Below are 27,997 nucleotides of genomic sequence, written 5' to 3'. Positions count from 1 at the left end.
GGCTATAAAGAAAAGCCTCCCAAGGAAGGGATAACATTGGTCTGTGTGTTTTTGTTCTACCACTTTGGGCTACTGGCGCTGGGTCACGCTGCTGCTAAGTTACTCTGCTGTGCACTTATGAGGAGGGTCTTTTGTTAATAAGCCCACCCACCCAGGCCTGTTCTAAGCTCTGCCTTTGGAGGATCTTTCAGATGCCAAAGGTCTTGAAAAAGGGCCAAGGAGGAAGCAACCTTCAACGCCTCTCAATCTGAAGACACGGTGAACGAGTGAAAAGAGAATGTAGGGGACAGGGACCCCCGGAATAGGCAGACGAAGCACCACAAGATGTCACCCAGAAGTAGCATTTTATTACAGGATGGAATCGAGAGGGTATATATATATATATATATGTACAGGAACATCTTCCCAAGAGGCCCCCGCCTCCCAGGAGCAAAAAAACCAAAACAAAAACACAAAGGCCCCCGTGTGAATGCATGGAAGTACATGAGCAACGCCCTAGTTGTGTTAAAGTGTTTAAAAACATGTAACAGCTTAATAAAAACAACTCCCGGGCACCACCAAGGAAACGGAACGACCCAACCCCTCTGCCTGTTTCCCGGACTCAGTTCGTTCGGAAGCTGCCTCAATAGGCCTTTCTGTTTGGCTCAAGAGTGACACCTTCTGGCTACTCAAGCCATCTGCACCTCTTTGGAGATGGGCCCACTCACTCCATCGCCAGCCCTTCCCAGATAGACGGGGCTTGCGAAGAAGCCGGTGCGGCCGTACCGTAATGTTAGGCGGCGAAGCAGTGCAAATCGGGCGAGGAGGGAGACGCATGCAGGAGGGGGGCCCGAGGCAGCCCCATTCCGCTGCTTGCTTCCTTCCTTGTAAACGAACGGCGCTGCTCTGGCGTTCGGAGACCCCTTACACCACCTTCCCCGCACTCAGTCTGTACCGCACCAAGGCAGGTTTGGTTCTGCAATCCCTGTTGTGGCACTGAGAGGTCACGGCGTGCGTTCAGTCCGACGGACGGACCCGGCGACGGGTGCCCAACACCTCAACCGAGGCCTGCCTGGCCTAGGAGCCCCCCCGGGCAGAGGGCCTCACGTTCGAGAAGCAGCGGCCCTGAACCCAACCCCACTTTGCACTTCGGAGGCCTATCTTCCTCCTCCTCCCCCTCCCCTTCCTAACACCAGGGGTCCCTGGAAGCCCGGCCCCGGCAGAGGCTGTCGCTCCGCTGCCAGGAGCTGTGGATGAGGCTCAGGGCGTCCTGGCACTTCTTCCGGACAGAGGCCTCCTCCAGCCGCTTGTGCAGGAGCTCCACCTGCCGAGAAGAGTCGAAGGTGAGGAGGGCGACCACCGTTGGGAAAACTGACAATCTTGCATGCACATTGAAACAGTTCTGCAGTCTTTTCTGTCTAACCTAACTCTTTCCTTGCCAAGTATTATGGCACCCTCGGTTAAGTAATTTCCATGGGATTCGGGGAGCGTCTTAATTAAGGACGTTGGACAAGTTGTAGTTTTTTGCATGTCGCATGGTCATTTTTTGGTCCCTGCTGAACCTAGAGAATGTTACCTGTGATGTCTTTAGGTCTAGCCTCTCCCTCCTCTGTTCATGTCCTTGTTTTGCTCTATTTAGTGTGGACTGTTCCATTTGTGCTGAGTTTTAGGGGTAGAGCTTAAAATCCCCCCAGAGGTTTAGCCCTGCTGCCTCGGAGCCCGTTTAAAAGGTTTTTCCCTCCACCTTTTCCAAGGCAGAGCTTTAGAGAAAGAAGGCCAGAAATAGTTTGTGCCAGAGCTTTTTAGAGTAAGGCCAGAAATTGTCTGGGTTTTCTTGGCCTGGCAATCTAAAATGGGCATTCTATAGCACGTACATACATCGTTTATATACTTCTGTATTTGTTGGGAATCAGCCTGTGTTTGTGTTTCAGGATCCTGATTTGGGAAATGATGAGGGAAATGATGGTGCCGAGGCTGAGGTACAAGATGGAGATGGTTTGGTCAATGATTTTCAGGCAGACAATGACAGAGAGGCCCCAGTGCAAAGGGCAGTTTCTCATGAGAATATCCCTGCTGGGCATAGCAATCATGGTTCACTCCCTCTTTCTGCGAGCTTTCAAGATTTGAGTTTGGAAAACAATCTGACACCTGGGAATATTAATGAGCAGCCAGGTAGGGAGCTGAAGAATAGGCGGCTGGAGATCAGCCAGGATCGACAGCAAACTCAGTGTTTACGTCGCTTCATCTGATAAGGGGTAAATGTGGGGGAAAGTGAAACCAATTTCTGAGTTTTGGGATATAAGGTTTGCCTCAAGGGGAAGCCTGTTAGATCAGGCATCATTTGGAAACCAAGTTCATGTGCCATGGAAATCCTGTTCAACGATTCTTGTTCCTGTGGAGTTTTTTAGCCTTTTGGGTTGTATTTGCATCCTGTGTGATTCCTGTCCGGATTAATGCTGTCTTGGATTGCTTTTATTCCTTGTGTGGACATTGCTTTGTGTTAAGGCTTTTAATGGACCTATTACTTTTTGGAACCGTCATATTTTCTTACAAGCATTTATTTCTTCTGACTATTCACTAAGCTTCAATAAAAGAAGATTTGTTTCTTCACTCTTCGTGTGATGTTTTAAAGTCAGAGGGCTTCTTCCTGACCTGGAGTACAACAGTATTTACCTTATAGCCTAGAGTACATACCATAGCCTTGTATAGACTATTAGCTGTACTTAAAGATTATAGCCTGTACATATCACCTACCTCAGAATTAATATAGTTCTGTATATACCTTATAGCTTTGTATTCTTACCATAATTACAGAATTTACCATTGTAGTATATACCTCATAGATTCTCATAGGTGTATTTACCAACTATACAAACCTCATAGATCTTTATAGCAGTATATACCTCAGAGTCACCATAGCTGTATTTACCACCATATAGTTTAGTATTTACCAAATAGTCATTATAGCTTGTACTTCGCCATTTTAGTTCAGTATTTTACTTTAATAGCCAAGTACTTTTCTGAAGCTAATTTAGTCCAGTATTTTACTTTCAATAGTCAAATATTTTACCTCATATTCCATGAGTATAGTCAAGTGTTTATTTCCAGAGTAATCAAATTCAATCGACAAACTGCGTCTTTGCAATACTTTGTTTTCATTAGCTTTTGAAGAACTCTGAAATTAATTTTGCCTTTTGCTCCGGTAAACTTATTTGGTTAACCTGATTCCTGTCTCAAGAGTCTTTATTCCATTTGCATGTTAATGGGGGTGCCGTGATCAATCATTCATTTTTTTGTGTATCCTTTCCTTTTGTCCTATCTCACACCTCTGATCATCTCATTGTGTTTAACTCTGCTAATGTGGTGCTCTTAGAGAAAGATATAATTATTTCAAATAATTTTGTTTGCCTCTGGTCAAACAGCCGAGCCCTTCCGCACTCTAAGCATCTATAGAGGCCAAATAATAGGACGCTCTCTGGCAGAGCTCCTCCCCTGCACCGGAGAGGGGCTACCTGGTAGATGTTCCTCCAGGCCGCGTCCAGCGCCGAAAGGAAGCGCTCCAGCTCTGCCAAACAGCTGAAGTAGAGGATCCAGGGGGGCAGGAATTGCTTGCGGTCCTGGGCAAACTCCTAGGGCCGGGAAGAAGAGAAAGAGAGCATTCCTCCACTGGTCAAGACTCGAAGGCCACGCCACGCCACACAACACCCGAGGGGGACTCACCAGGAGGCAGTACTCCCGGCCTGCCTCGGTGGAGACGGAGGCCACGTCCGGCAGCTCCGCGGCACCCAGGGAGCGGAAGAAGCTGGTCTGACAGTCCTCGTGGCAGGTGAAGAGCTTCTGCTCCGTCAGCACCAGGCAGCAGGGAACACAGGGCGCGGGGACCACCCCTTGCGGGATGACCTACATAGAGAAAGGGGAGGGTCAGCAGGGCTGGGATTCAACCCCACACCGCGCAAGTCTGCAGTCCTCAAGGAGAAGCAGATAGATAGAATTAAGCCAGGCTGAGGGCACTGCTGAATGCCTGCTGTTGTGTATGTTCTCTCTCCCTCTCTATCCTTCCATCCTCATTGATGAGTTAGACTGGAACTACTTCAGGAGGCATGTTCCTCTGCTTTACGGCTTCTCAACCAGGCCTTCTCAAACTGAGGCCTACCTCACACTGAGGCCTTCTCACACCGAGGGCTTTTTCAGACTGAGGCGAGCTAGTACTGAGGCCTTCTCATACATCGGGACTATGGCGCAGCTGTCTGAGTGTCAGCTGCATTAAGATCACTTCCGACCACAAGGTCATGAGTTCGAAGCCAGCCTGGGTCGGAGTGAGCTTCCGACCCATTGTGTAGCTTGTTGTCGACCTTTGCAACCCGAAAGACAAGTAGGAAAATTAGGTACCACCTATGTGTGGAGAGGCTAATTTAACAAAATTTACGAGGTCATTAAAAAAACTCCAGCAAAGCACTCCAGCAAAAGCATGCAGGGAATGTGGAACTACTTCATCAAGTGTCGCAGATGCACGATGAAAGCGACAGCTCCCCTGGCAGCCAGAAAAAGTTAAATAGTCTCTGTTGGTCTGCATCTGTTGTGTGTCTTTTGCATTGAATGTTTGCCATATATGTGTACATTGTAATCCGTCCTGAGTCCCCTTCAGGGTGAGAAGGGCGGAATATAAATACTGCAAATAAATAAATAAATACTGAGGCTTACTAACATACTGAGGCCCTTCTCCCATAGAGACCTTTCACAGACTGAGACTACTAAGCACAGGCTTATATAGAACTGCAGCTATAGAACTACAGCAGCCTTCTCACACAAGGCCTTCTCAAACCAAGGCCTACTTCACACTGAGGCCTTCTCACACTGAGGGTTTTCTCAGACTGAGGCGAGCTAACACTGAGGCCTTCTCATACTGAGGCCTACAAACACACTGAGGCCCTTCTCCCACAGAGACCTTCCACAGACTGAGACTACTAAGCACAGGCTTATATAGAACTACAGCTATAGAAGTAGCTCCCAGGCCCCAGCCATAGCCCTTGGACCCTTCCCTCGTCCGCTCCCCTATTTCTTACCCCTTTGGAGACGGCCTGGCACAGGTACTGCATCCAGTCTGCCATCTCTTCCTCATTCTCAGCGCTGAGCTCCAGTCCCGGCCGGTCGGTCAGGATCACCTGGAAGGAATGCGGCCGCTCCGTGGTGTTCGACCGCCGGCATCCGCCGCACTGCTCCCCACTGCCAGGCACAGAAGGAGAGAAAGACTGCCGTGAGGATGGCAGTGGGCTTCCAAGGGAAAGAGGGGAGCAGGAGAGTGGGCAACACTCACCCCATGTTGATGGAGAGCAGAGGGGTAACATCAGTGCGGTCCGGGTACTGGTACAGGATGCCGTTGCTGCCAAGCGGGGAGAAGCCATTGTAAGAGAAAGCACAGTCAAGGGCCCATGGAGATGTTGGGTGAATGGGCTTATTAACCTCACACTGAAGCCTTTCTCCCAGAGGCCTTTTCAAACAGAGGCCTCTCTCAGACTGAACTAATACACTGAGGACTTTCTCCCATTGAGGCCTTTCTCCCACTGAGGGCTCTCTCAGACTAATGCCTCTCTCCCACTGAGGTGAACTAACACTGAGGCCTTTCTCCCACCGAGGGCTCTCTCAGACTGACGCCTTTCTCCCACTGAACTAACAGACTGAGGACTTTCACCCATTGAGGCCTTCTCACACTGAGGGCTCTCTCAGACGGATGCCTCTCTCCCACTGAGGCAAACTAACACCGAGGCCTACTAAGCTACAGGCACACCTGCTTATATAGAACTACAGCTTTTGCTGAGTCACTGCATCCATTTAACCCTTTTAGTGCTTTAATTAAAAATACCTAGTCAATTTCTAATATTTCTGACGGGAGGGTGCAGCAGCAGCAGCAGCACCTCCACCTCCTGCCCAGCGAAGGGCCTCCTCCTCCTCCTCACCTGAGCACCACAAAGCAGGGCTTCCAGTTCTCCTTGCCCAGGTAATTGGTGCCAGCCTTGTAGTTGAGGACGCCTTCCTTGGTGATGCCATTCTCGGTGGGAGCGTAGGGGGCGGGGGCCGGCCCCTGCCCCTCCTCCAGGGGGTCCTCCCAGTGAACCAGGCCGTAGAAGCAGACCACCACCTCCGAGATCTGCGGCAGAGGCACCAGCGTCATTGGCCCCAAAGGCAGGGGCCGGGAAGGGAGGCTCTGCCCTTAGGGATGGGTCTCTGTGGGGAACGGACTCCAGGGTGCCCTGCTCACCTCCCGCTTGGACTGCTGGGCCACGAACTTAGCCAGGGCCAGCTTCTCCATGGTGGCGTCCGTCAAGATGCTGGGGTAAGGCGGCTCCCGGCAGCCTTTGATCATGGCGGACTTCAGGGAGACCAGGAAGAACCTGGGGAGGGAGAAGGGAGTCCCAGGAAGGAAAGAAAGAAGTGGGAATTCGACATAATGTTCCTCCAAGAGACCTCAGAACAGTTTCCTCCTTTAACAGAACTCTCTCCGAACAGGCAGCACACATCAAGAGGGAAGAGCCCAGCCCAACCCCGGTGCCCGCTTGCCTGCCTGGCACTCACTCGGTCAGGGTGGCGTCGGCTGCATCTAGGAGGAACTGCTTCCTGCGGTTGGTGCAGACCAAGGTCACCGTCTGCTGATCCAGGCCCACCTGCCCAGGAAGGAAAGCGCACAGGCTGAGGAGGACCTACTGGCTTCCCCAGAAAAGCCATGGCATTGATACACACTCAGCTTGAGCTTTGGGAGGCTTTGGGAGCCAAGGGAGCCTTCAGGACAGCGTGATGCTGGTTGGATTTGGCTACGAATGTGGGGTAGGAGAGCAAGGCAAGTCCTGCTTGAGGACAGAGGGGAAGGGAACATGGGCAGTACCGGGATCAGCTACTACTACCACTTTATTGCACTCTGGGCCCAATCCCAGCCCAACTCACCGAGATGTAGTCCAGTTCGTTGTAGGAAACGGCCTCCTCCACCATGTAGGGCTTCTCCGCGGCCCCTGCAAAGGGAGTGAGGAGGGGCGTCACTGCAGAGGAAGCCAATTGAGTGAGGGAGAGAGAGAGCAGGCCAGACCGCTGCCTTTGCGGGTACCTTTGCGGATGAGGTAGATGTAACAGTCGGTGAGCAGCACGAAGACCAGCTGCAGCATCCCCTCCATGTGCCCCGTGCTCATCCGAATCATCTGCGCAGGAGGGAGAGGGAGGAGAAGTGGCATTCACTGGAGCTCAACAGGGACAAAGGACAGTTTCTCGTCTTCCACGAAAGAGAACCCCCCATACGGGAAAGGGAAGGAAGCAGGATCAAACTTGGAGGAAACACCTCTCCGGCCTACCCTGAAGAGCTGCTCCTCGTTCTCCCGGAAGACGTGGATCATCAGCAGCAACAAGTGGTTGTTGTCCACCCTGCACCGGAAGGGGAGGGGGCAATGTGAAAACAACTGCCTTAATGCCATACATTAAATGAAGGAGGGCAGCCACGAAGACACAGTTCCACCGTGTCTTCTGGGCCATCAGCTGGGAGCCACTCCCCACAGCAACAATATACTAATCTATAATACTAATATTGTGCTATACTAATAATATCTTGTTTGTACATATAATCTTGATCATAATAGTGTAATATAATAATAATATTACTAATAATATTGAAGTATGGTGGTATAGAGCACAACATAGTAATCTATAATATTAATATTGTGCTATAATAATAGTATCTTGTTTGTACAAATAATCTTGATCAAAAGAGACTACGACGCGGAATAATGGCTTCAAACTACAAGAAAGGAGATTCCATCTGAACATGAGGAAGAACTTCCTGACTGTGAGAGCCGTTCAGCAGTGGAACTCTCTGCCCCGGAGTGTGGTGGAGGCACCTTCTTTGGAGGCTTTTAAACAGAGGCTGGATGGCCATCTGTCAGGGGTGATTTAAATGCAATATTCCTGCTTCTTGGCAGAAAGGGGTTGGACTGGATGGCCCATGAGGTCTCTTCCAACTCTTTGATTCTATGATTCTATAATATTGTGATACAATATAATACTAATACAATACAATAATATAGTCATTATCTATTACATGTAATATTACTAATACCATTGAGGTATGGTGGTATAGAGCACAACATACTAATCTATAATACGAATAGTGTGCTAATAATATCTTGTTTGCACATATAATCTTGATCATAATATTGTATATACATGTAATATTGATCACAATACTATAATTTAATACAATACTTCTACTAATACAATGCAATAATATAACAATTATGTATTACATGTAATATTACAAATAATACTGCAGTATAGTGGCACAGAGCACAATATAGTAATACTTATATTGTGCTATGCTAATAATATCTTGATCATAATATTGTGATACAATATAATACCATTAATAATACAATATAATAATATAAACATTATTTATTATATGTAATATTACTAATACGATTGCAGTATAGTGGCATAGAGTACACTACAGTAATATTAATATTGTGCTATGCTAATAATATCTTTTTGTACATATAATCTTGATCATAATCGTGTAATACAATATCATACTAATATACTAATATAATATAATAATAATATTACTAATAATATTGAAGTATGGTGGTACAGAGTACAATATAGTAATCTATAATACTAATATTGTGCTATACTAATAATATTACATATTGTAGGTACATATAATATTGATCACAATATTATTTAATACAATACAATACTACTACTACTAATAATAATACAATATAATAACATAACAATTATGTATTACGTGTAATATTACAAATAATATTGCAGTATTATTATTATTATTATTATTATTATTATTATTATTACTTTATTTGTACCCCGCTAGCATCTCCCGAAGGACTCGATGCGGCTCACACAGGCCAAAGCCTCAAAACACAGTACAACAATACAATACCTAAAGCAAATTAATAGTAATCTATAATACTAATATTGTGCTACGCCAATAATATCTTGTTTGTATATGTATTCTTGACCATAATACTGTATGTACATGTAATATTGATCACAATATTTTAATTTAATACTAATAATAATACAATATAATAATATAACAATTATGTACTACATGTAATAGTACAAATAATATTGCAGCATGGTGGTTCAGAGTACAAAATAGTAATATATAATGCTAATATTGTGCTATGCTAATAATATAATATATTGTGTATGTACATATAACTTGTAAGCTGCTCTGCATCCCCTTCCGGATGAGAGAGGGAGGGATATAAATCTCATAAACAAACAAACCAACCAACAAACAAATATGGCCCCTCTGCTCTGCTCCTCCCGGTCAGTGGCTGCTCACCTGAACTCGGAGGGGTGTCCCGCCGCCTCGGAAGGGCTCCCTTGGCCCTCTTCCACCCCGGAGTCCTCTGCGCTGCTTGGGGAGGGGCTTGCCTGGCCCTCCTTGGGTTTGTCGAGGGGCTCCTCCGGGGCGGCCCCTGCTTCCCCTTCCTCGCCCTCTTCCGCTTCCTCTGCCCATCCGGCTACAGAGGGCCCAGCCGCCTCTCCCTCTCCGCCTCCTCTTCCTCCTCCTTCCTCTTCTGGAGCAGCTTGAGGGCCACTAGGAACATGTGCCGGTTGGCCATCCCCTGCAGGGTCATGGTGGCCACCACTTGCCGCAGGAGCGTTTGGACTCTCGAGGGTAAAGCGGTAGAAGTCCATGGGGGCCAGAGCCCCCTCCCCAAAGCCACTGCCAGGGGGAGGGGGCGAGCCCTCGGCGGGGGTCTCCCCTGGCGCATCGGTCCGAAAGGGCTGCTGCTGGAGGGGAGGGGCTTCTTCTGCGGGGCCACTCCACCCTGCACCACCAACATCCCCCAGGGAGTCGATGACCTTGCTGAGGGAGCGGCCCACCCGCTCCATGGAGGTGTCCTTCATCTCAGGGATGCAGAGGCCTAGCTGTGGCGGGGAGGGGGCCCGGGCGCTCTCCGTGGGACCCTCCTGGCGCTCGGCCCGGACCCCCCTCTGGACCCCTCCCTCCCCTTCCTCCTCCTCCTCCGGGGCAGAGCGGGCCGCCTCCTCCAGACGGGCCTTCTTCTTCTTCCCGGTCTTCTTCTTCTTCGCCAGCCTGCAAAGAGGAAGGAAGAATCAATACCTTGGCTTTGGGATCCGGCTTTCGGAGAATAGCGCAGAATGAAAGGTTCTTAAATGCTTAATATGTATTAATTTTAACTTAATCCTAGTGTCATTTGAATGGCATGTGTTTTAAGGCATTGAATAATAAATAGAGTAAAATAATAAATATAATCATAATAATAAAGAGTAAAATGATAAACGTAATAACAACAATAGAGAAAAATAAATGGAAAAATAATGGAAAAGTAATAATAATAAGAGAATAATATTATATGTAACAATAACAATAATGATAGAGAAAAATAATGGAAATGTTATAATAACAATAGAGTAAAATAATAAATGTAATAATAATAATAAATGTAATCATGCCAATAATAAATAGAGTAAAACAATGAATGTAAGAATAACAATAGTAATAGAGAAAAATAATGAAAATGTAATAATAATAGATAATAATAATAAATGTAATAATAACAATAAAGATAGAGAAAAATAATGGAAATGTAGTAACAATAGAGAAAAACAATAAATGTAATAATAATAATAATAAATGTAATAATGCCAATAATAAAGAGTAAAACAAAAAATGTAATAATAACAATAGTAATAGAGAAAAATAATAGAAATATAATAACAATAGAGAAAAATAATAAATATAATAATAATAATAAATTTAATAATGCCAATAATAAATAGGGAAAACAATAAATGCAATAATAGTAAACAGAGAAAAATAATAAATGTAATAATAATAAATGTAATAATGCCAATAAGAAATAAATGTAATAATTATTACATTTATTACAATACAATAATAAATGTAATATTAATAAATGCAATAATAACAATAGTAATAGAGAAAAATAATGGAAATATAATAATAGAAAAAATAATAATAAATGTAATAATAGCAATAATAATAGAGCAAAATAGTAAATGTAAGAATAACAATAGAGAAAAATAATAAATGTAATAATAGAGTAAAATAATAAATGTAATAATGCCAAAAATAAGTAGAGAAAAAAATAAATGCAATAATAATAGAGAAAAATAAAAAATGTAATATTAATAGAGCAAAATAACTGTAACAATAATAAATGTAATAATAGAGTAATAAATGTAATGATGATAATAATAAATGTAATAACTATAATAGAGTTAAATAATGTAACTGTAATAAAAGTAATAGAATAAAATAATGTAAATGTAATAATGATAAATAGAGTAAAATAATAAATGTAGCAAAAATGATACTAGCATGCTCCATACTCAAGAAGCAGTGAGTTCCACAGGTGAACAGATCCAGTGAATAAAGACCACTTTCTAGTGTTGTATGACAACCCAAGCCTTCCCTCCTCTCTTTTCCAAAGCCTTTCTGCCGGACACAGACCTGATGACCTCCAGCTCCGTGCCACCCTCGGACTGGTCTGTCCCTTCCGCAGCGGCGTTGTCCACTTTCTCGTGTGCAGCCGAATGGACCGGGGTGCTCTCAAGGGAGGAGAGGGCTTCCACCTTCTCATTGAAAGGATTGTAGCGTTGCGGCTGCTGCTGCTGGGGGCTCTTGGCCAGAGCCCGGCCGGTGGTCAACTCCGAGGTCACTGAACGCGGGCAGCTGAGGGTGTCGGTCAGGTCTCCGTCTGGGGAGGAAAGAGGCAGAATGGGGCAAACGGTGGAAACCCAGGGAGCGCGAGAAGGCCCTGCCACCAGAAGCAAGGAGGAAGGAACACAGAGGATCTCTGAACCATCTCGAAATGGGAAAATCCTTTGTTGAGAGGTGTTAGCTGGCCCTGATTGTTTCCTGCCTGGAATTCCCCCTGTTTTCTAAGTGTTGTTCTTTCTTTGTTTTTATTTATCTGTGGAATGATGTCCAGGGGTGGGAGAAGGAACTCTTTATTTGTCAGAAGCAATTAATCACTTTGATGAGCACTGCAAAGCCTTGCAGCTTCAAGGCCTGGCTGATTCCTGCCTGGGGGAATCCCAATTTCAACAGAAAGGGGGAAACCATGAAAAAGAACAAAATCTGGGTACCAGTAATTTTTTTAAAAAACTCTTAAATCAGGACAGTAAACAAAGAGCAACACTACAAAAACAAAAAAAAACAAACAAAAGGAATTCCAGATAGGAAACAATCAGGGCCAGTTAACACCTCCAGACAGGAAGCAACTAGGCTTTGAAGCTGCAAGGCCATTGGTTCTACAGGGATATATATATATATATATATATATATAAACCCCACTTGCCTCGTTTCCAACAGACCTCTATGCAGGTACCCTCCCTGATTGACTTTGAGGCTGCAAGGCCATTCGGTGCTAATCAAGCTGGCCAATGGCAACATTCTCACTTGCCTCCGACAGACAAAGAGTACTCTCTTCCACCCTGGACATCATTCCACAGGGATATGTACACTCCACTTGCCTCGTTTCCAAAAGAACTCTATGCAGAGACCCTCACTGATTGACTTTGCAGCTGCAAGGCCATTCAATGCTAATCTAGCTGACCCATTGCAACATTCACACTTACTTCCAACAGACTAGATGTCCCATCCTGGACATCACTCCACAGGGATATATACACTCCACTTGCCTCGTTTCCAACAGAAATCTATGCAGATACCCTCACTAATTGGCTTTGAAGCTGCAAGGCCATTAAATGCTAATCAAGGTGGCGAATGACAACACTTGATATTCCACAGATATATAAACCCCATTTTCCTAATTTCCAAGAGACCTCACAACCTCTGAGGAAGCCTGCCACAGATGTGGACAAAACGTCAGGAGAGAATGCTTCTGGAACACGACCATGCAGCCTGGGAAACTCACAGCAACCCAGTGGTTCCAGCCACGACAGCCTATGTCAACACTTATTTAAACCATCTGGGGCCACTCAGATCTTGCAGAGCGCTGAAATGCAATGACTCAGCAAAAGCCGTAGTTCTCTATAGCCTGTAGGTTTGAAGGCCTCAGTGTTAGCCTGCCTCAGTCCACTAGCAAGGTCAGGCCACCGAGATCGAGGGAACGTACTGGGAGATGTCTGAGCAGGACTGATGAGAGGTAATCTCTATCAACTCAGTATATTCTTGCTACAGATGAACCCTAACGCCCCTTTTCCTCCTGGCAACCCCGCTGTAAAGGAAAAGATCTGCAAGTAGGCCTCAGTGTTAGTTTGCCTCAGTCCACTAGCAAGGTCAGGCCGCAGAGATCGAGGGAGCTGCCTGAGCAGGACTGACAAGAGGCAAACTATCAACTCAGTACATTCTTGCTACAGATCAACCCTGACGCCCCTTTTCGTCCTGGCAGTCACCCACCCCACTGTAAAGGAAAAGATCTGCAAGTAGGCCTCAGTGTTAGCCTGCCTCAGTCCACTAGCAAGGTCAGGCCACAGAGATTGAGGAAATGCACTGGGAGCTGCCTGAGCAGGACTGACAAGAGGCAAACTCTATCAACTCAGTACATTCTTGCTACGGATTAACCCTGACGCCCCTTTTCCTCCTGGCAGTCACCCACCCCGCTGTAAAGGAAAAGATCTGCAACCATGACATCACAGAGAGAAATCAGAAAGAGGGGAGAAGCGCCATTCCTTCGGACGCATGCGCTGTCAGGACAGAGAACACGGTTAGTCTTCCCGGGTGAAAGAGGGAACCTCTGGTGCCTGCGCAGAAACATTTGTTAATTGGACAAGGAGAAAGACGGGGGTGTCTCATGCTGGAAGCTGCGGAGGGTGAAGAGGTTAAACACCGGAAGAGACCCCAGGAAAGAGAGCAGAGTGCTCTGGCTAGGCTTGGGACCTCCTCGGGTCCTTTGCGGAGCATGCAACCGGCCCCGGGGCAGAGACAGAAGCAGCACAGAGAGCACAGCGAGGCGCGACCGGGCCACTCATCCCCACCTTCCCAGGCTGCAGTGGGCACCGACGGCACCGCAGGGAAGACGTCGCCAAAATCATAATCTATAAGACGGGGGACAAAAAGGAGCGTTAGCAGAGCGGACAACGCCATGTTTGCCTGCCCGTTCCTTGGGAGTCAAAACAAAACAAACACCTTGCCAGGAATGAGCGCATCAGGTTTCTATGGACAGAGATTTGTGTTTTTTGTCAGAAATTAAAATTTACTAGCCCTCATTCTGAGAGGCCTCAGTACGAGAAAGCCTCAGTGTTGGTTCACTGTCAGGCTAAGGGAGCCCTCAGTGCTAGCAGACCTCAGTGAGAGAGGCCTCAGTCTGAGGCAGCCCTCAGTCTGTAAGAGGTCTCTGTGGGAGAAGGGCCTCAGTGTGTTAGCAGGCCTCAGTATGAATACGCCTCAGTGTTAGTTCGCCTCAGTGAGAGGTAGGCCTCAGTTTGAGTAGGACTGGCGTGAGGAGCTTCAATGAGAGAAACACCAGGTCAAAGGCCATCGTGTGTGAAGGCTGCTGTGTGTAGAAAGCTACTGTGTGAAACGCCTGTGTAACTTTGGTGTGAGAAGAGGCTCTGTGAAAGTGAAGCTGTTTATTTAAATGAGAAAGAAGGCAAAGGGTGATGACCTCATGTCCGAAGCTCAAGTGGGAATGCTACTGTGTGTTAAGAGAGTGGCCATGAAGGGTTCCATCTTGCCTCCAGTGTCACCAGTTGGGAACCCCCCCCCCCCTTCCAGCACCAACTACTGCTCTGAGGTCAGAATGAAGAGAGGGGCGATGAAGGCAGTTCCATCTTGTCTCCTGCACTGTGCTTATAATATAATATAATATAATATAATATAATATACTGTATATACATATAACACTGATAATATTATAATGTAATACAATATACTACTACTACTACTACTACTAATAAAATGATATAATTATATATTTTATATTACATGTAATATTACTAATAATATTACAATATAATATAGTACAATGTAATATATAATATTAATATTGTGCTATTATAATAATATATTGTATTTACTTTTTACTCGTAAGCCGCTCTGAGTCCCCTTCGGGGTGAGAAGGGCGGCATACACATCACGCAAATAAATAAATAAATAAATAAATAAAGGGCTACTGTGTGAAGCTCATGTGTAACTTCGGTGTGAGAAGAGGCTCTGTGAGAGCAAAACTGTTTACCTGCATGAGAAAGAAGCCCAACATTGAAGCAAAGATGATATAAAGAACTTTATTTCTGTCATGGAAATATTGTTCTTGTAACTAGTGTAACCGTATTATTTTACTACAAAGAAAAGTCTCTTATGGAAGAGATGAGTTCTATATAAGCAGGTGTGCCTGTAGGTTTGTAGGCCTCTGTTTTAGTTTGCCTCAGTGGGAGAAATGTCTCAGTCTGTGAGAAGGCCTCACTGTGAGGTAAGCCTTAGTCTGTGAGGGAAGCCTGGGTGTGAGATAAGCCTCAGTATGAGAAGGCCTTGCGTGTGAAGCTCTAGTGTGAAGGTTGAACTTTATGTTATGCAAATCTTGTTTTTGAAAGTAGTGTAACCATATTATTTTACTACAAAGAAAAGTCTCTTATGGAAGAGATAAAAGTTCTATATAAGCAGGTGTGCCTGTAGGTTAGTAGGCCTCTGTTTTAGTTTGCCTCAGTGAGAAAAATGTCTCAGTCTGTGAGAAGGCCTCACAGTGTGAGAAGAAGCCTGTGTGTGAGGTAAGCCTCAGTATGAGAAGGCCTTGTGTGAAGCTCTAGTGTGAAGGTTGAACTTTATTTGTGTCATGGAAACCTTGTTCTTGTCAATAGTGCAACTATATTATTTTGCTATAAAGAAAAGCCTCCTATGGAACAGATAATGTTAGTCTGTGTGAGTTTTTGTTCTTTTTATCACTTTGAGTTACTGGTGCTGGGTCACGCTGCTGCTAAGTTACTCTGGTGTCCATTCATGGGGAGGGTCTTTTGTCAATAAGCCCACTGGCCCAACATGGAGAGGCCTCTGAGCACTCATTCGGTCCCAGGCAGTCCCTTCATTGCTGATAGAAAAACTCCCAAGCCCGGGAGACACTTGGTTGGGGATCACATTCTTGTTCTGTGGCAATGGGAAAGTGCCAAGCGAGGGGCGTGTCAAGGGCTGGGGAAGAGGCCAAGCCTTGTTCTTCTCCCACGCACCTTTTCGGAGCAGGAGGCCTGGCATGGACCCAGGGGGGTTTGGCATTCACGCCTCCCTCTCCTGCACAAGTGCCTGGCTGCAATGGTTCACCTGTTCGCCGACAGCTTTCCGAGTTGTCCCGTCCTCCCCTCCCTTCTTGGCCCCCCTTACCCTCACTGGAGGGCGCGATGGCGCTGTCGTCCCACTCCAGATTGGTGGAGGTGACGGAGTTGAAGGAGTTGAGTGAGAGGCTGTCGGAGCCGTGGACCGAGCCGGGCAGGCGGTCCTCAAAGTCCAGCAGGTACTGGGGCTTGTAGTAGTCGGGCATGTAAGGCGCCAGGTCCAGGTAGGGAGCGTCCTGCAAGGGGCCACAGGGCTTTCTGTTGCCACTTCTGCAAGGGACCGACACCGTGGCATCCACCCCACCCCGTTGAGAGGGGACCAACCAACCAGCTCAGCAGCCCATAAATGAACCAAAATGACGAGTGTGTGCATAGGTAGGCAAGCACACAGACCGGCATCTCCTCATGCTTCTGAACTTCAATGTGTGAGGCAGATGGCGAGGGAAAGAGTTCTGCATCCCTTTCTTTCTCTTACCAGGTCCAAGTCAAAACGGATAAACTCCAGGCCAGAGACCAGTGTGAGGAAGAGGGTCAGGTGGTCGTGGCTACAGACAAGTGCGTTCCTGTGGGGCAGAGGAGGGTCATTCAGGGATCCTGCCTGTCTCATTGCCCTCCCCAAAAATTCCCAGTGGACGTACTTGACGTAATACTTGTGCAGCAGACTCAGGTTTTCCTGGAAAAGGCGCAGGTAGCTCTCCAAGGAGTTCTCATTGAGGGCCAGGTATAGCCAGGCTCGGCCTGCGAAGGGAGGGAAAGGAATGGGACCCTGCCCTCTCCAGAGCGTCAACAATGACATGGGGAGGGTGAGGATCACCATGCAAGGTCACACTTACTCCGCCCCAGGTTGGTGGCCACATGTTCCAGCAGCTCGATCTGCTCAATGGCCTCACGGCGGGTGAAGTGGACCACCAACACCCAGTAGCCGGCAGGGAGGTCTTGGAGCCTGGGAAATAGAAGAGGAAGGTGATGGAGATGCAGATGCCAAAGAGGCACCGGGACACTGGTGAACTCCCAAAGCGCTGACCCACCACGGCCGTGATTTCGGGCCTTACCCATAGAGCAAAGCATGGTCAAGGTGCTCACAGAGCCGCTGGAGGACAGTGTCGTGGTTCCTGATGGCTGGTGTCTCATCCTCGCAGGCGGCAAAGTAGCTCTGCAACTGAAAGAGAGAGAAGAAGAGAGTGAGGAGCAGAAGGTGGGGAAGAAGTTAAGTCAATGAAATATGAAGCCAACATTTTGGACACTGAGCAAATACAAATGCACGGCAACACAGAAGTTCAAAAGAGGAGGTTCCTCACACCAAGGCCTTTCTCCCACAGAGGTTTCTCTCACAGAGACCTTCTCAGACTGATGCCTCTCTCACACTGGGGCCTTTCTCCCGCTAAGACCCATCATACTGAGGCCTCCCTCAGACTGAGGCATTCTCTCATAGACCAAGGGCAACTAAGCTACAGGCACGCCTGCTTATATAGAACTGCAGCTTTTGCTGAGTCACTGCATCCATTTAACTCTTTCAGTGCTTGACTCACATTTTTGTAATTCAAAATACCTAGTTAATTTTTAATATTTCTGATAATATAGAGCCAACATTTTGGACACCAGGTAAATATAGATGCACGGCAACACAGAAGTTCAAAAGAGGAGGTTCCTCACACCGAGGCCTTTCTCCCACAGAGGTTTCTCTCACAGAGACCTTCTCAGATTGATGCCTCTCTCACACTGGGGCCTTTCTCACATTGACTCACATTTTTGTAATTCAAAATACCTAGTTAATTTTTAATATTTCTGACAATATAGAGCCAACATTTTGGACACTAGGTAAATACAGATGCACGGCAACACAGAAGTTGAAAAGAGGAGGTTCCTCACACCGAGGCCTTTCTCCCACAGAGGTTTTTCTCACAGAGACCTTCTCAGATTGATGCCTCTCTCACACTGGGACCTTTCTCACATTGACTCACATTTTTGTAATTCAAAATACCTAGTTAATTTTTAATATTTCTGACAATATAGAGCCAACATTTTGGACACTAGGTAAATACAGTTGCACAGCAACACAGAAGTTCAAAAGAGGAGAACCAAACAAGGAACTGAGGTAAGAACCCAACTGGCCTAAAACAGTGCCTGAAATGAAGAGCCAAAGATGAAAGGGGGTCAAGGTGGAGCTGCTTCCCAGGCCAGCATTCCCAGCCACTCCTTCAGACGCCACATGCGCTGGCTCTGGGGAAAGAGGGAGAGGCACCCACGCCATGCCTTGCTTCCCTCATTGGATGAGCTGGCAGAATAGCAGGGCAGCAAAGAGCAGGGCCCAAAGCACAGAGAAGTTGTTCTTAACTATCACAAGCCACTGGGCAAGGCCAAAGGTGTACACAGGTGGCACCCAGAGGAGGACAGAGAGAGAACAATGGCTCCGCATATCCATTCAGAGACTATGGAGGCAGGATGGGGCATCTTGGAAGCTCTTCTCCCAAAAGTTAACTGTTGTGGCTCAGCCTGAGCCTGAGTTTCCTCAGGACGAGGAGGATGATGGGTTACAGATTTCTGAACATGTTCCGGTTATTGAGGCAGACAGTGTTGATTCTGAAGAAGAGATGGCACTTCTGTTCCCCAGAGAAAGGAATGTGCCTTTAGATAAAGATAGTGAAACTTCACAGCTGCAGGTGGAGGCTCCTTTTGAGAGCTCAGGGCCTCTTAGTTCCCAGGGTGAACAGGCCCAGCAGGCCCAGGATAATGAGCTATCTGTCCTTGAAGATAGTGGGGATTTGATTAGACAGGACCGTTCGCAACTAAGAGTTCACAGAAGCGCACACCTTGCCAACAAACATGAAGCTAGAGGTCAACGTAATGCTTTCATGTTGGGAGAACATATTTAATGATCTGGTCGAAGGACATTCTTTGTCAGTGCAATGTTGCTTCTATCCTGTTAACTTCTGTGGAAATACCTTGGCTTTTGGGAAAAGCTTCTGGCTCTTTGGGACTTTGGTTTAGATCCTGATTTTTGGAGACTTTGTCATGCTGCCAGTGACTCTTGTTTAACCAATGCTAAAGGACTATGCTTCATGTTAGTTGCCTTTGGATCTTGGGAATTTTGCCTTTGCATTTAAGACTCTGTTTTGCCTATTGAACTTTTGCAACTTTATTTCTCTGTTTTGATTTTGCTTTTTCTCAATAAACTACAAAACCTACAGCCTTGGTGTGTGGTGGTGTCTTGAACAAGGTGAATCTATCCTGAGCTGCGACATTAACTGCACTGCAATCCAGACTGAATGTGTCTTGGGAAGCCGTCCCATCCTGTAGACACCTTGGTTAACCATCAGGTGTGGGTCCAGGTAAGAGAAGGGGCACCCTTTGCTTCTTTGGCAACCCTGGGTTTGAGTCACACAGCTATTTATAACCCTTCTGAGGGACAAAACAAACAGTGTGACTGTGTCCAAGCGCCACTGCGCATGGCATTGCCCAAGTCCACCTGCACCGCAAACAGGGCCAACTTGGGAGCCTGACTGATTACTCATGAATGTGCTTTGCCCTGGTTTTGGTCCCAGGCCCCCTTTTCCTGTATGAGGTGGGTCTCAGACCCTTGAGAGCAAAATTCAACTGGATGTCCCTTGAGTTTGTCAACACCTATAGGTTCTGGACACAACACTCCTTCAAGCTGGCACTTGGCAAGTTGGCTTGCAAACCAAGAAAGCCAGAGCCGCCCATGCCTGCTTCTGGAGAGAAGTGACTGCTTTGTGCTCCGAGTGTGTGGGACGGAGAGGGAGAAAGAGAATGGGAAAAAGGAGGCAAGCGTGAAGGTTACATATTTCCTGCCAGACACACAGACTGGCCAGCCTTGGTCTCAGCCTCCTCAGTGAAACCCCTCTTGAAAGCTGGTGGACTTCTGCAAATGCCTTGAATACTGATGTGAAACTCCTTGAGAGGAAGAAGGAAAACCTTTGCGCCCTTCCAACGGCCTTGCTGCAGCTGAGAGAAACTGATGACATAAGAGGAACTACAGCTTCGATCCTCCTTGGTTAAATGGATGCAAAATGGATGCAAAACTGCAGTTCTATATAAGCAGGTGTGTCTGTAGCTTAGTAGCCCACAGTCTGTGAGAGGTCTCTGTGGGAGAATGGCCTCAGTCTGTTAATAGGCCTCAGTACAAGAAGGCCTCAGTGTAAGCTCACCTCAGTCTGAGAGAGCCCTCAGTGTGAGAAAGGCTCGAACTTTAAAATCTTCCAGGGAAGCCCTCCTTTCGCTCCCACCAGCACGGTTGGTGGGGACGAGAGAGAGAGAGCCTTCTCGGTGGTGGCCCCGCACCTCTGGAACGCCCTTCCTGAAGAAATAAGACAGGCTCCATCCCTCCCCTCCTTTCGTAAGAGTCTGAAGACCTGGTGGTTTAAAAAACCTTTGAGAACGACTAGTTCTAGCTCTGCCATAGATACTGTTGAAATTGGCTATATCTTTTTCTACCAATTACCCAGGTCACTTTCTTCTATTAGGCCCTGGAAATGTACAGCTATAGACTCTACCTAATTTCCCGGGCCCTCTAAAATCACCCTAGCCCGGCCTGGCCTTTTAAACTGTCTTGAACAGGCAGGATTGTTTTAAATATATGTGCTATTGTGGTTTTTAATGTCTTGTTAATTTTATGTTTATGCCGATTATGTGACTTGGAAACCGCTCTGAGTCCCCTTGGGGAGATAGAGCGGTATATAAATAACATTTTGTTGTTGTTGTTGTTGTGTGAGGTAGACCTTAGTGTTAGTAGGCCTCATTTTGAGAAGTAGGACTCAGTGTGAGATGCTTTGGTGCAAGAAGTCCCAGGTTGAAAGCCACTGAGTGTGAAGGCCACTGAGTGTAAAAAGCTACTGTGTGAAGGTCCTGTGTAACTTCGGGGTGAGAAGAGGCTCTGTGAAGCTGTTTATCTACATGAGAAAGAAGCCCAACATGGAAGCAAAGAAGGAAGTATAAAGAATGTTATTTGTGTTACGTTCTTGTAAATCAGGGGTCCTCAAACTAATGCCCAGGGGCCGGATACGGCCCTCCAAGGTCATTTACCCGGCCCTCGCTCAGGGTCAACCTAAGTCTGAAATGACTTGAAAGCACACAACAACAACAACAACAACAATCCTATCTCATCAGCCAAAAGCAGGCCCACACTTTTCATTGAAATACTAATAAGTTTATATTCAATTATTTTATTGTTTTTAAGTGTTTTTTGCACTACAAATAAGATATGTGCAGTGTGCATAGGAATTCGTATGTTTTTTTCAAATTATAATCCGGCCCTCCAACAGTTTGAGGGACTGTGATCTGGCCCTCTGTTTAAAAAAAGTTTGGGGACCCCTGTTGTAAATAGTACAACCATATTATTTTGCTATAACGAAAAGCCTCCTAAGGAAGAAATAACACTGGACTGTGTGTTGGTGTTCTTTTTTTCACTTTGGGCTATTGGTCACGCTGCTACAAATAAGTTACTCTGCTGTACATTTATGAGGAGGGTCTTTTGTTAATATGCCCACTCACCCAACAATATGAAGAAAATGTTTATGCGCAGCCAACACAGAAAGCTTTTTCAACCACAGAAAACTTTCTGCAGGTTAGTAAAGAGTATCTCCATTCTAAGTTTGCAGTAGCGTCCAAGTATTTTGTTTACTAAATTGTCTTATGGAGTAAACACATTTGCAAAACACCGTCAGCAACTGAATTCTTAAAGTCTACGCAATCCAAAATTTGGTATTTCTGTGAAATTCCCAGGATCCTCTGGATGAGCTCACAAGACAACACATACACACGTGATCTAACCGGGAAGCAAGACAAACGCAAACTCTCTTCGTCAGCTCCTGCAAGCTGCCTTTCACAATGCAATCCTTGCTCATTGCTGAGCCAGGAAGGAGTTGCCCTGGAGCACGAAGCCACCAAAACACAGCGCTGGGCATCATATGATCCCTAAGTGAACGTTCCGGTATTCATGAGGAAGCGAGCCAAAAGAGTGACTAAGACGCTGTGCGTTTCTGGGGCTGTTTGGACGCTGTCAGAAGGATCGTTTGGGGTTTGGAAAGACTGAATGGCACAGAAAATATCTGCACAAAAAGACCCGGAAGGACCAGCCTCAGGGAAATGGTAGGCTTCCCTCAGGAATCTATGTTTTCCCTCTGTGTCTTATGAGTTGCCTCTACTCCGCTGTCAATCTCTGGCACATTGCAAAACAACAATTGCTGATCGCCAACATCAGATAGTTTTGGAGAGACGGATTTGCAACATCCACCCTGAACTCTCTGAAGTGTGTCAATTGCATCCACCAGTAACATCCATCAATGCAGACAGACACTACCAAAGCACCCCTGACAGATGGCCATCCAACCTCAATAATAGTAATACTGTTGGAAGAGACCTCAAGGACCATCCAGTCCAACCCCCTCCTGCCTTCATGCAGACACCATCAAAGCACCCCTGATAGATGGCCATTCAAGCTCAATACTGTTGGAAGAGACCTCAAGGACCATCCGGTCCAACCCCCTCCTGACTTCATGTAGACAGACACCATCAAAGCACCCCTGATAGATGGCTATCCAACCTCAATACTGTTGGAAGAGACCTCAAGGACCATCTGGTCCAACCCCCTCCTGACTTCATGTAGACAGACACCATCAATGCACCCCTGATAGATGGCTATCCAACCTCAATACTGTTGGAAGAGACCTAAAGGACTATCCAATCCAACCCCCTCCTGCCTTCATGCAGACACCATTGAAGCACCCCTGATAGTTGGCCATCCAACCTCAATACTGTTGGAAGAGACCTCAAGGACCATCCGGTCCAAACCCCTCCTGACCATGTAGACAGACACCATCAAAGCACCCCTGATAGATGGCTATCCAACCTCAATACTGTTGGAAGGGACCTCAAGGACTATCCAATCCAACTCCCTCCTCCCTTTATGCAGATAGACACCATCAAAGCACCCCTGATAGATGGCCATCCAACCTCAATACTGTTGGAAGAAACGTCAAGGACCATCCAGTCCAACCCCCTCCTGCCTTCATGCAGACTAACACCATCGAAGCATCCCTGATAGATGGCTATCCAACCTCAATACTGTTGGAAGAAACGTCAAGGACCATCCGGTCTAACCCCCTCCTGACTTCGTGCAGACAGACACCATCAAAGCAACCCTGATAGATGGCCATCCAACCTCAATACTGTTGGAAGAGATCTCAAGAACCATCCGGTCCAACCCCCTCCTGCCTTCATGCAGACAGACACCATCAAAGCACCCCTGATAGATGGCCACCCAACCTCAATACTGTTGGAAGAGACCTCAAGAACCATCCAGTCCAACCCCTCTCCTGACTTCATGCAAACAGACACCATCAAAGCACCCCTGATAGATGGCCATCCAACCTCAATACTGTTGGTAGAGACCTCAAGAACCAACCAGTCCAATCCCCCTCCTGACTTCATGCAAACAGACACCATCAAAGCACCCCTGATAGATGGCCATCCAACCTCAATAACTGTTGGTAGAGACCTCAAGAACCATCAAATCAAACCCCCTCCTGCCTTCATGCAGACACCATCAAAGCACCTCTGATAGATGGCCATCCAACCTCAACACTGTTGGAAGAGACCTCAAGACGATCCAGTCCAACCCCCTCTTGCCTTCATGCAGGAAAACCACCATCAAAGCACCCCCAACTTCAGTAATAATAATAATAGTAGTGTTGGAAAGCCTCCATCAAAGCACCCCTAACAGATGACAATTCAACCTCAATAATAATAATAATAATAATAATAATAATAGGGGAGTTGGATAGAGCCTTCAAGGGCCATCCAACCCCCTTTTGCCTGAATATAGAAATACACCATCAAAGCACCCCTGACAGATGGCCAACCAACCTCAATGATAATAAGTTGGATGAGATCTCAAGGGCCATCCATTCCAACCCCCTCATGCCTTCATGCAGGCAGACACCATCAAAGCACCCCTGACAGATAACCATTCAACCTCAATAATAATAATACTAATGATAACAACAACAATAGTAATAATAAGAGTTGGAAGAGCCTTCAAGGGCCATCCAGTCCAACCCCCTTTTGCCTGCATGTAGAAAGTCACCATCAAAGCACCCCTGACAGATGACCATTCAACATCAATAATAATAATAATAATAATAATAATAATAATAATAGAAGAGTTGGAAGCACCTTCAAAGGCCATCCAGTCCAACCCCCTTTTGCCTGCATAATTGAGGTTGGATGGCCATCTGTCAGGGGTGCTTTGATGTGATGGCCATCCAATCTCAATTATATTAAGTTGGATGAGATCTCAAGGGCCATCCATTCCAACCCCCTCCTGCCTTCATGCAGAAAGACACCATCAAAGCACCCCTAGACAGATGACCATTCAACCTCAATAATAATAATACTAATGATAATAACAGCAATAGTAATAATAGAAGTTGGAAGAGCTTTCAAGGGCCATCCAGTCCAACCCCCTTTTGCCTGCATGTAGAAAGACAGACACCATCAAAGCACCCTTGACAGATGACCATTCAACCTCAATAATAATAATAATAATAATAATAATAGAAGAGTTAGAAGAGCCTTCAAGGGCCATCCAGTCCAATTCCCTTTTGCCTGCATGTAGAAAGACACCACCAAAGTACCCTAACAGATGGCCATCCAACCTCAATGATAATAAGTTGGAAGAGCCTTCAAGGGCCATCCAGTCCAACCCCCTTTCGCCTTCATGCAGAAAGACACCATCAAAGCCCCCCGACAGATGGCCATCCAACTTCAACAACAGAAGAGTTAGAAGAGACCTCAAGGGCCATCCAGTCCAATCCCCTTTTGCCTGCATGTAGAAAGACACCATCAAAGCACCCCTAACAGATGGCCATCCAACCTCAATAATAGTAATAATAATAATAATAATAATAACAATAGGAGAGTTGGATAAAGCCTTCAAGGGCCATCCAGTCCAACCCTCTTTTGCCTGCATGTAGAAAGACAGACACCATCAAAGCACCCTTGACAGATGACCATTCAACCTCAATAATAATAATTATAATAATAATAACAACAACAATAGTAATAATAGAAGTTGGAAGAGCTTTCAAGGGCCATCCAGTCCAACACCCTTTGTCTGCATGTAGAAAGACACCATAAAAGCACCTCTAACAGATGGCCATCCAACCTCAATAATAATAATAATAATAATAATAACAACAACAATAGTAATAATAGAAGTTGGAAGAGCTTTCAAGGGCCATCCAGTCCAACACCCTTTGTCTGCATGTAGAAAGACACCATAAAAGCACCTCTAACAGATGGCCATCCAACCTCAATAATAATAATAATAATAATAATAATAATAATAGAGTTGGAAGAGCCTTCAAGGGCCATCCAGTCCAACCCCCTTTTGCCTTCATTCAGAAAGACACCATCAAAGCACCCCTAACAGATGGCCATCCAACCTCAATAATAATAATAATAATAATAGAAGAGTTGGAAGAGCCTTCAAGGGACATCCAGTCCAATCCCCTTTTGCCTGTATGTAGAAAGACACCATCAAAGCACCCCTAACAGATGGCCATCCAACCTCAATAATAATAATAATAATAATAATAATAATAACAATAGAAGAGTTAGAAGAGCCTTCAAGGGACATCCAGTCTAACACCCTTTTGCCTGCATGTAGAAAGACAGACACCATCAAAGCACCCTTGACAGATGACCATCCAACCTCAATAATAATAATAATAATAATAATAGTAATAATAGAAGAATTAGAAGAGCCTTCAAGGGCCATCCAGTCCAACCCCTTTTCGCCTGCATGTAGAAAGACACCACCAAAGCCCCCCGACAGATGGCCATCCAACCTCAGTAACAGAAGAGTTAGACCTCAAGGTCCATCCAGTCCAAGCATGCACCATCAAACCACCCTTGCCAGATGGCCACCCAGCCTCTGCTTTAAAACCTCCAAATAACATAATAATATTAATAATGATGATGTTGATTATGACAATAGTTCTGACTGATGGGAGCTCCCTCTCCTCCCGGCTTGAGGAGAGCACAACATGGCGAAAAGAGACATAGTATTCAAGTACACAGAGATGGAGAGGAGGACTACCATAATAAACATGGAAGGATAACGTCCAGAGTTTGGAATGTGACTGTGTGAGAGTAATAAGACAGAATTCAGGTATATATAGCTAGACAGCCTGATTGGGAAGGCCTCATTCTCATTCTGGGGTGTGCAACTGCCTCTGAAGCCTGAAGTGGCACCAAACCGGGCTAAGGCGATGGCGCGGACGGAAGGGGACGAGGGGCCTGACCTTCTTGACGGAGAGCGAGATGTTCTCGAGGATGCGGTCCTTGACCTGCCCGGGGGGCTCCATGGCGGCCCAGGCCCCTTCCCCTTCCTCGTCCTCTCCGTCCTCCTCGCCGCCGCCTCCCTTCAGCGGGGCCTTCTTCGCCCTCCGAGGCCGCCGGGCCCGGCCTCTCCGCCGCCTCTCCTCCGTCCTGGCGCCGCCGTCCACCTCCGGAGAGAGAAAGGAGGAGCGCAAGGGGCCTGCGACCGCTCCCTTCGCCGTCCCCTGCGGCTCTGAGGGAAACTTCCGGCGCTCTGAGGCGCACTTCCGGCAAGGAGGCGGCGCGCATGCGTTCTGCCAACAGAACGCCGCCGAGAAGAAGAGTATCCAATCACAGCCCAGGATGAATCTTTTCCTTTCCCCCCTCCTCTGCTCCTGAGGAGAGGACGCGCATGCGCTCTCTCAACAAAACGCCTCCGGCCGAGAAGCAGCCGCGCAGCATCCAATCACAGTCCGCCTCCTCCTGAAACACTTCCGCCCGTTCGCGTAAAGCACCTTGGGAATTGTAGTCCTGCTCTCCTGAGAGGGATTGGAGCTGAGAGAAAATGAGGGAAGGATGTGAGGGCATGATTGATGGCTCAAAACCTCGATACATACATACATACATACATACATACATACATACACACACACACACACTTGCACTAGGCCTAAAATGGAATTTGACCCTAGGAGATCAGTATAATTTATTAGTATAATAATAATTTATATATTTTGTATCAAAAATAAGTAATACAAAATACATATTAAATGATTACTCCTGCTTTCCTCTTAAAGGAAAGTTATCATCAGCATATATATATATATATATATATATAGTACTATTAATAAATTAACCTAATTATAACCTATGTTGTATTATTAATTTTTTAATATTCATATTAATATTGAATATAATATATATAACAGTATTGTAGTATTAATTTATTTATAACAAGGTTGTAATATTAATTTATTATATTACGGTTCAATTTGACCCTAGGAGATTACATTAGTATAATAATAATGTATGTATTTCGTATCAAAAATAAATAATACGAAATACATATTATTAAATGATTACTAATGTAAACATCCTGCTTTTCTTAGAGGCATGTTATCATCAGCATATATATATATATATATATATATATACACACATGCACACACACAGTATTGTACTATTCATATATTAAGTGAATTATAACCTATGTTGTATTATTAATTTATTTTATTAATTATAATATATATATATAACAATATTGTAGTATCAATATATTAAATTATAACAATGTTGCATTATTAATTTATTATATTCATATTAATATTAAATATAATATATATAACAATATAACAATATTGTAGTATCAATATATTAACTTGTTTTATTAATTTAT

General features: G+C 45.7%; 1 protein-coding gene across 2 annotated transcripts; it reads right to left on the bottom strand.

Moving 5' to 3' along the window:
• Positions 1-327: 327 nt before the first annotated feature.
• PLEKHM2 (pleckstrin homology and RUN domain containing M2) lies at positions 328-26,878 on the bottom strand. Of its 2 annotated transcripts, XM_060758854.2 has the most exons (20): positions 26,586-26,878; positions 17,316-17,422; positions 17,097-17,206; positions 16,902-17,001; positions 16,739-16,826; positions 16,313-16,499; positions 13,981-14,040; positions 11,489-11,735; positions 9,326-10,087; positions 7,314-7,383; positions 7,073-7,163; positions 6,916-6,980; positions 6,550-6,638; positions 6,236-6,368; positions 5,934-6,124; positions 5,294-5,359; positions 5,043-5,202; positions 3,700-3,879; positions 3,492-3,608; positions 328-1,303 (listed from the first exon to the last, which is right to left on the bottom strand). In XM_060758854.2, the coding sequence occupies exons 1-20, from the start codon at positions 26,646-26,648 to the stop codon at positions 1,166-1,168; spliced, it is 3,024 nt and encodes a 1,007-aa protein (XP_060614837.2). In that variant the 5' UTR covers positions 26,649-26,878; the 3' UTR covers positions 328-1,165. The 2 variants fall into 2 exon arrangements, with proteins under 2 accessions (XP_060614837.2, XP_060614836.2); XM_060758853.2 differs by lacking the exon at positions 13,981-14,040 and having other exon boundaries at positions 26,586-26,738.
• Positions 26,879-27,997: the final 1,119 nt, after the last annotated feature.

Source organism: Anolis sagrei, chromosome 13 (genome assembly GCF_037176765.1).
Source record: "Anolis sagrei isolate rAnoSag1 chromosome 13, rAnoSag1.mat, whole genome shotgun sequence".
NCBI lineage: Eukaryota > Metazoa > Chordata > Lepidosauria > Squamata > Dactyloidae > Anolis > Anolis sagrei.
This window is presented reverse-complemented; position numbering and strand designations above follow the sequence as displayed.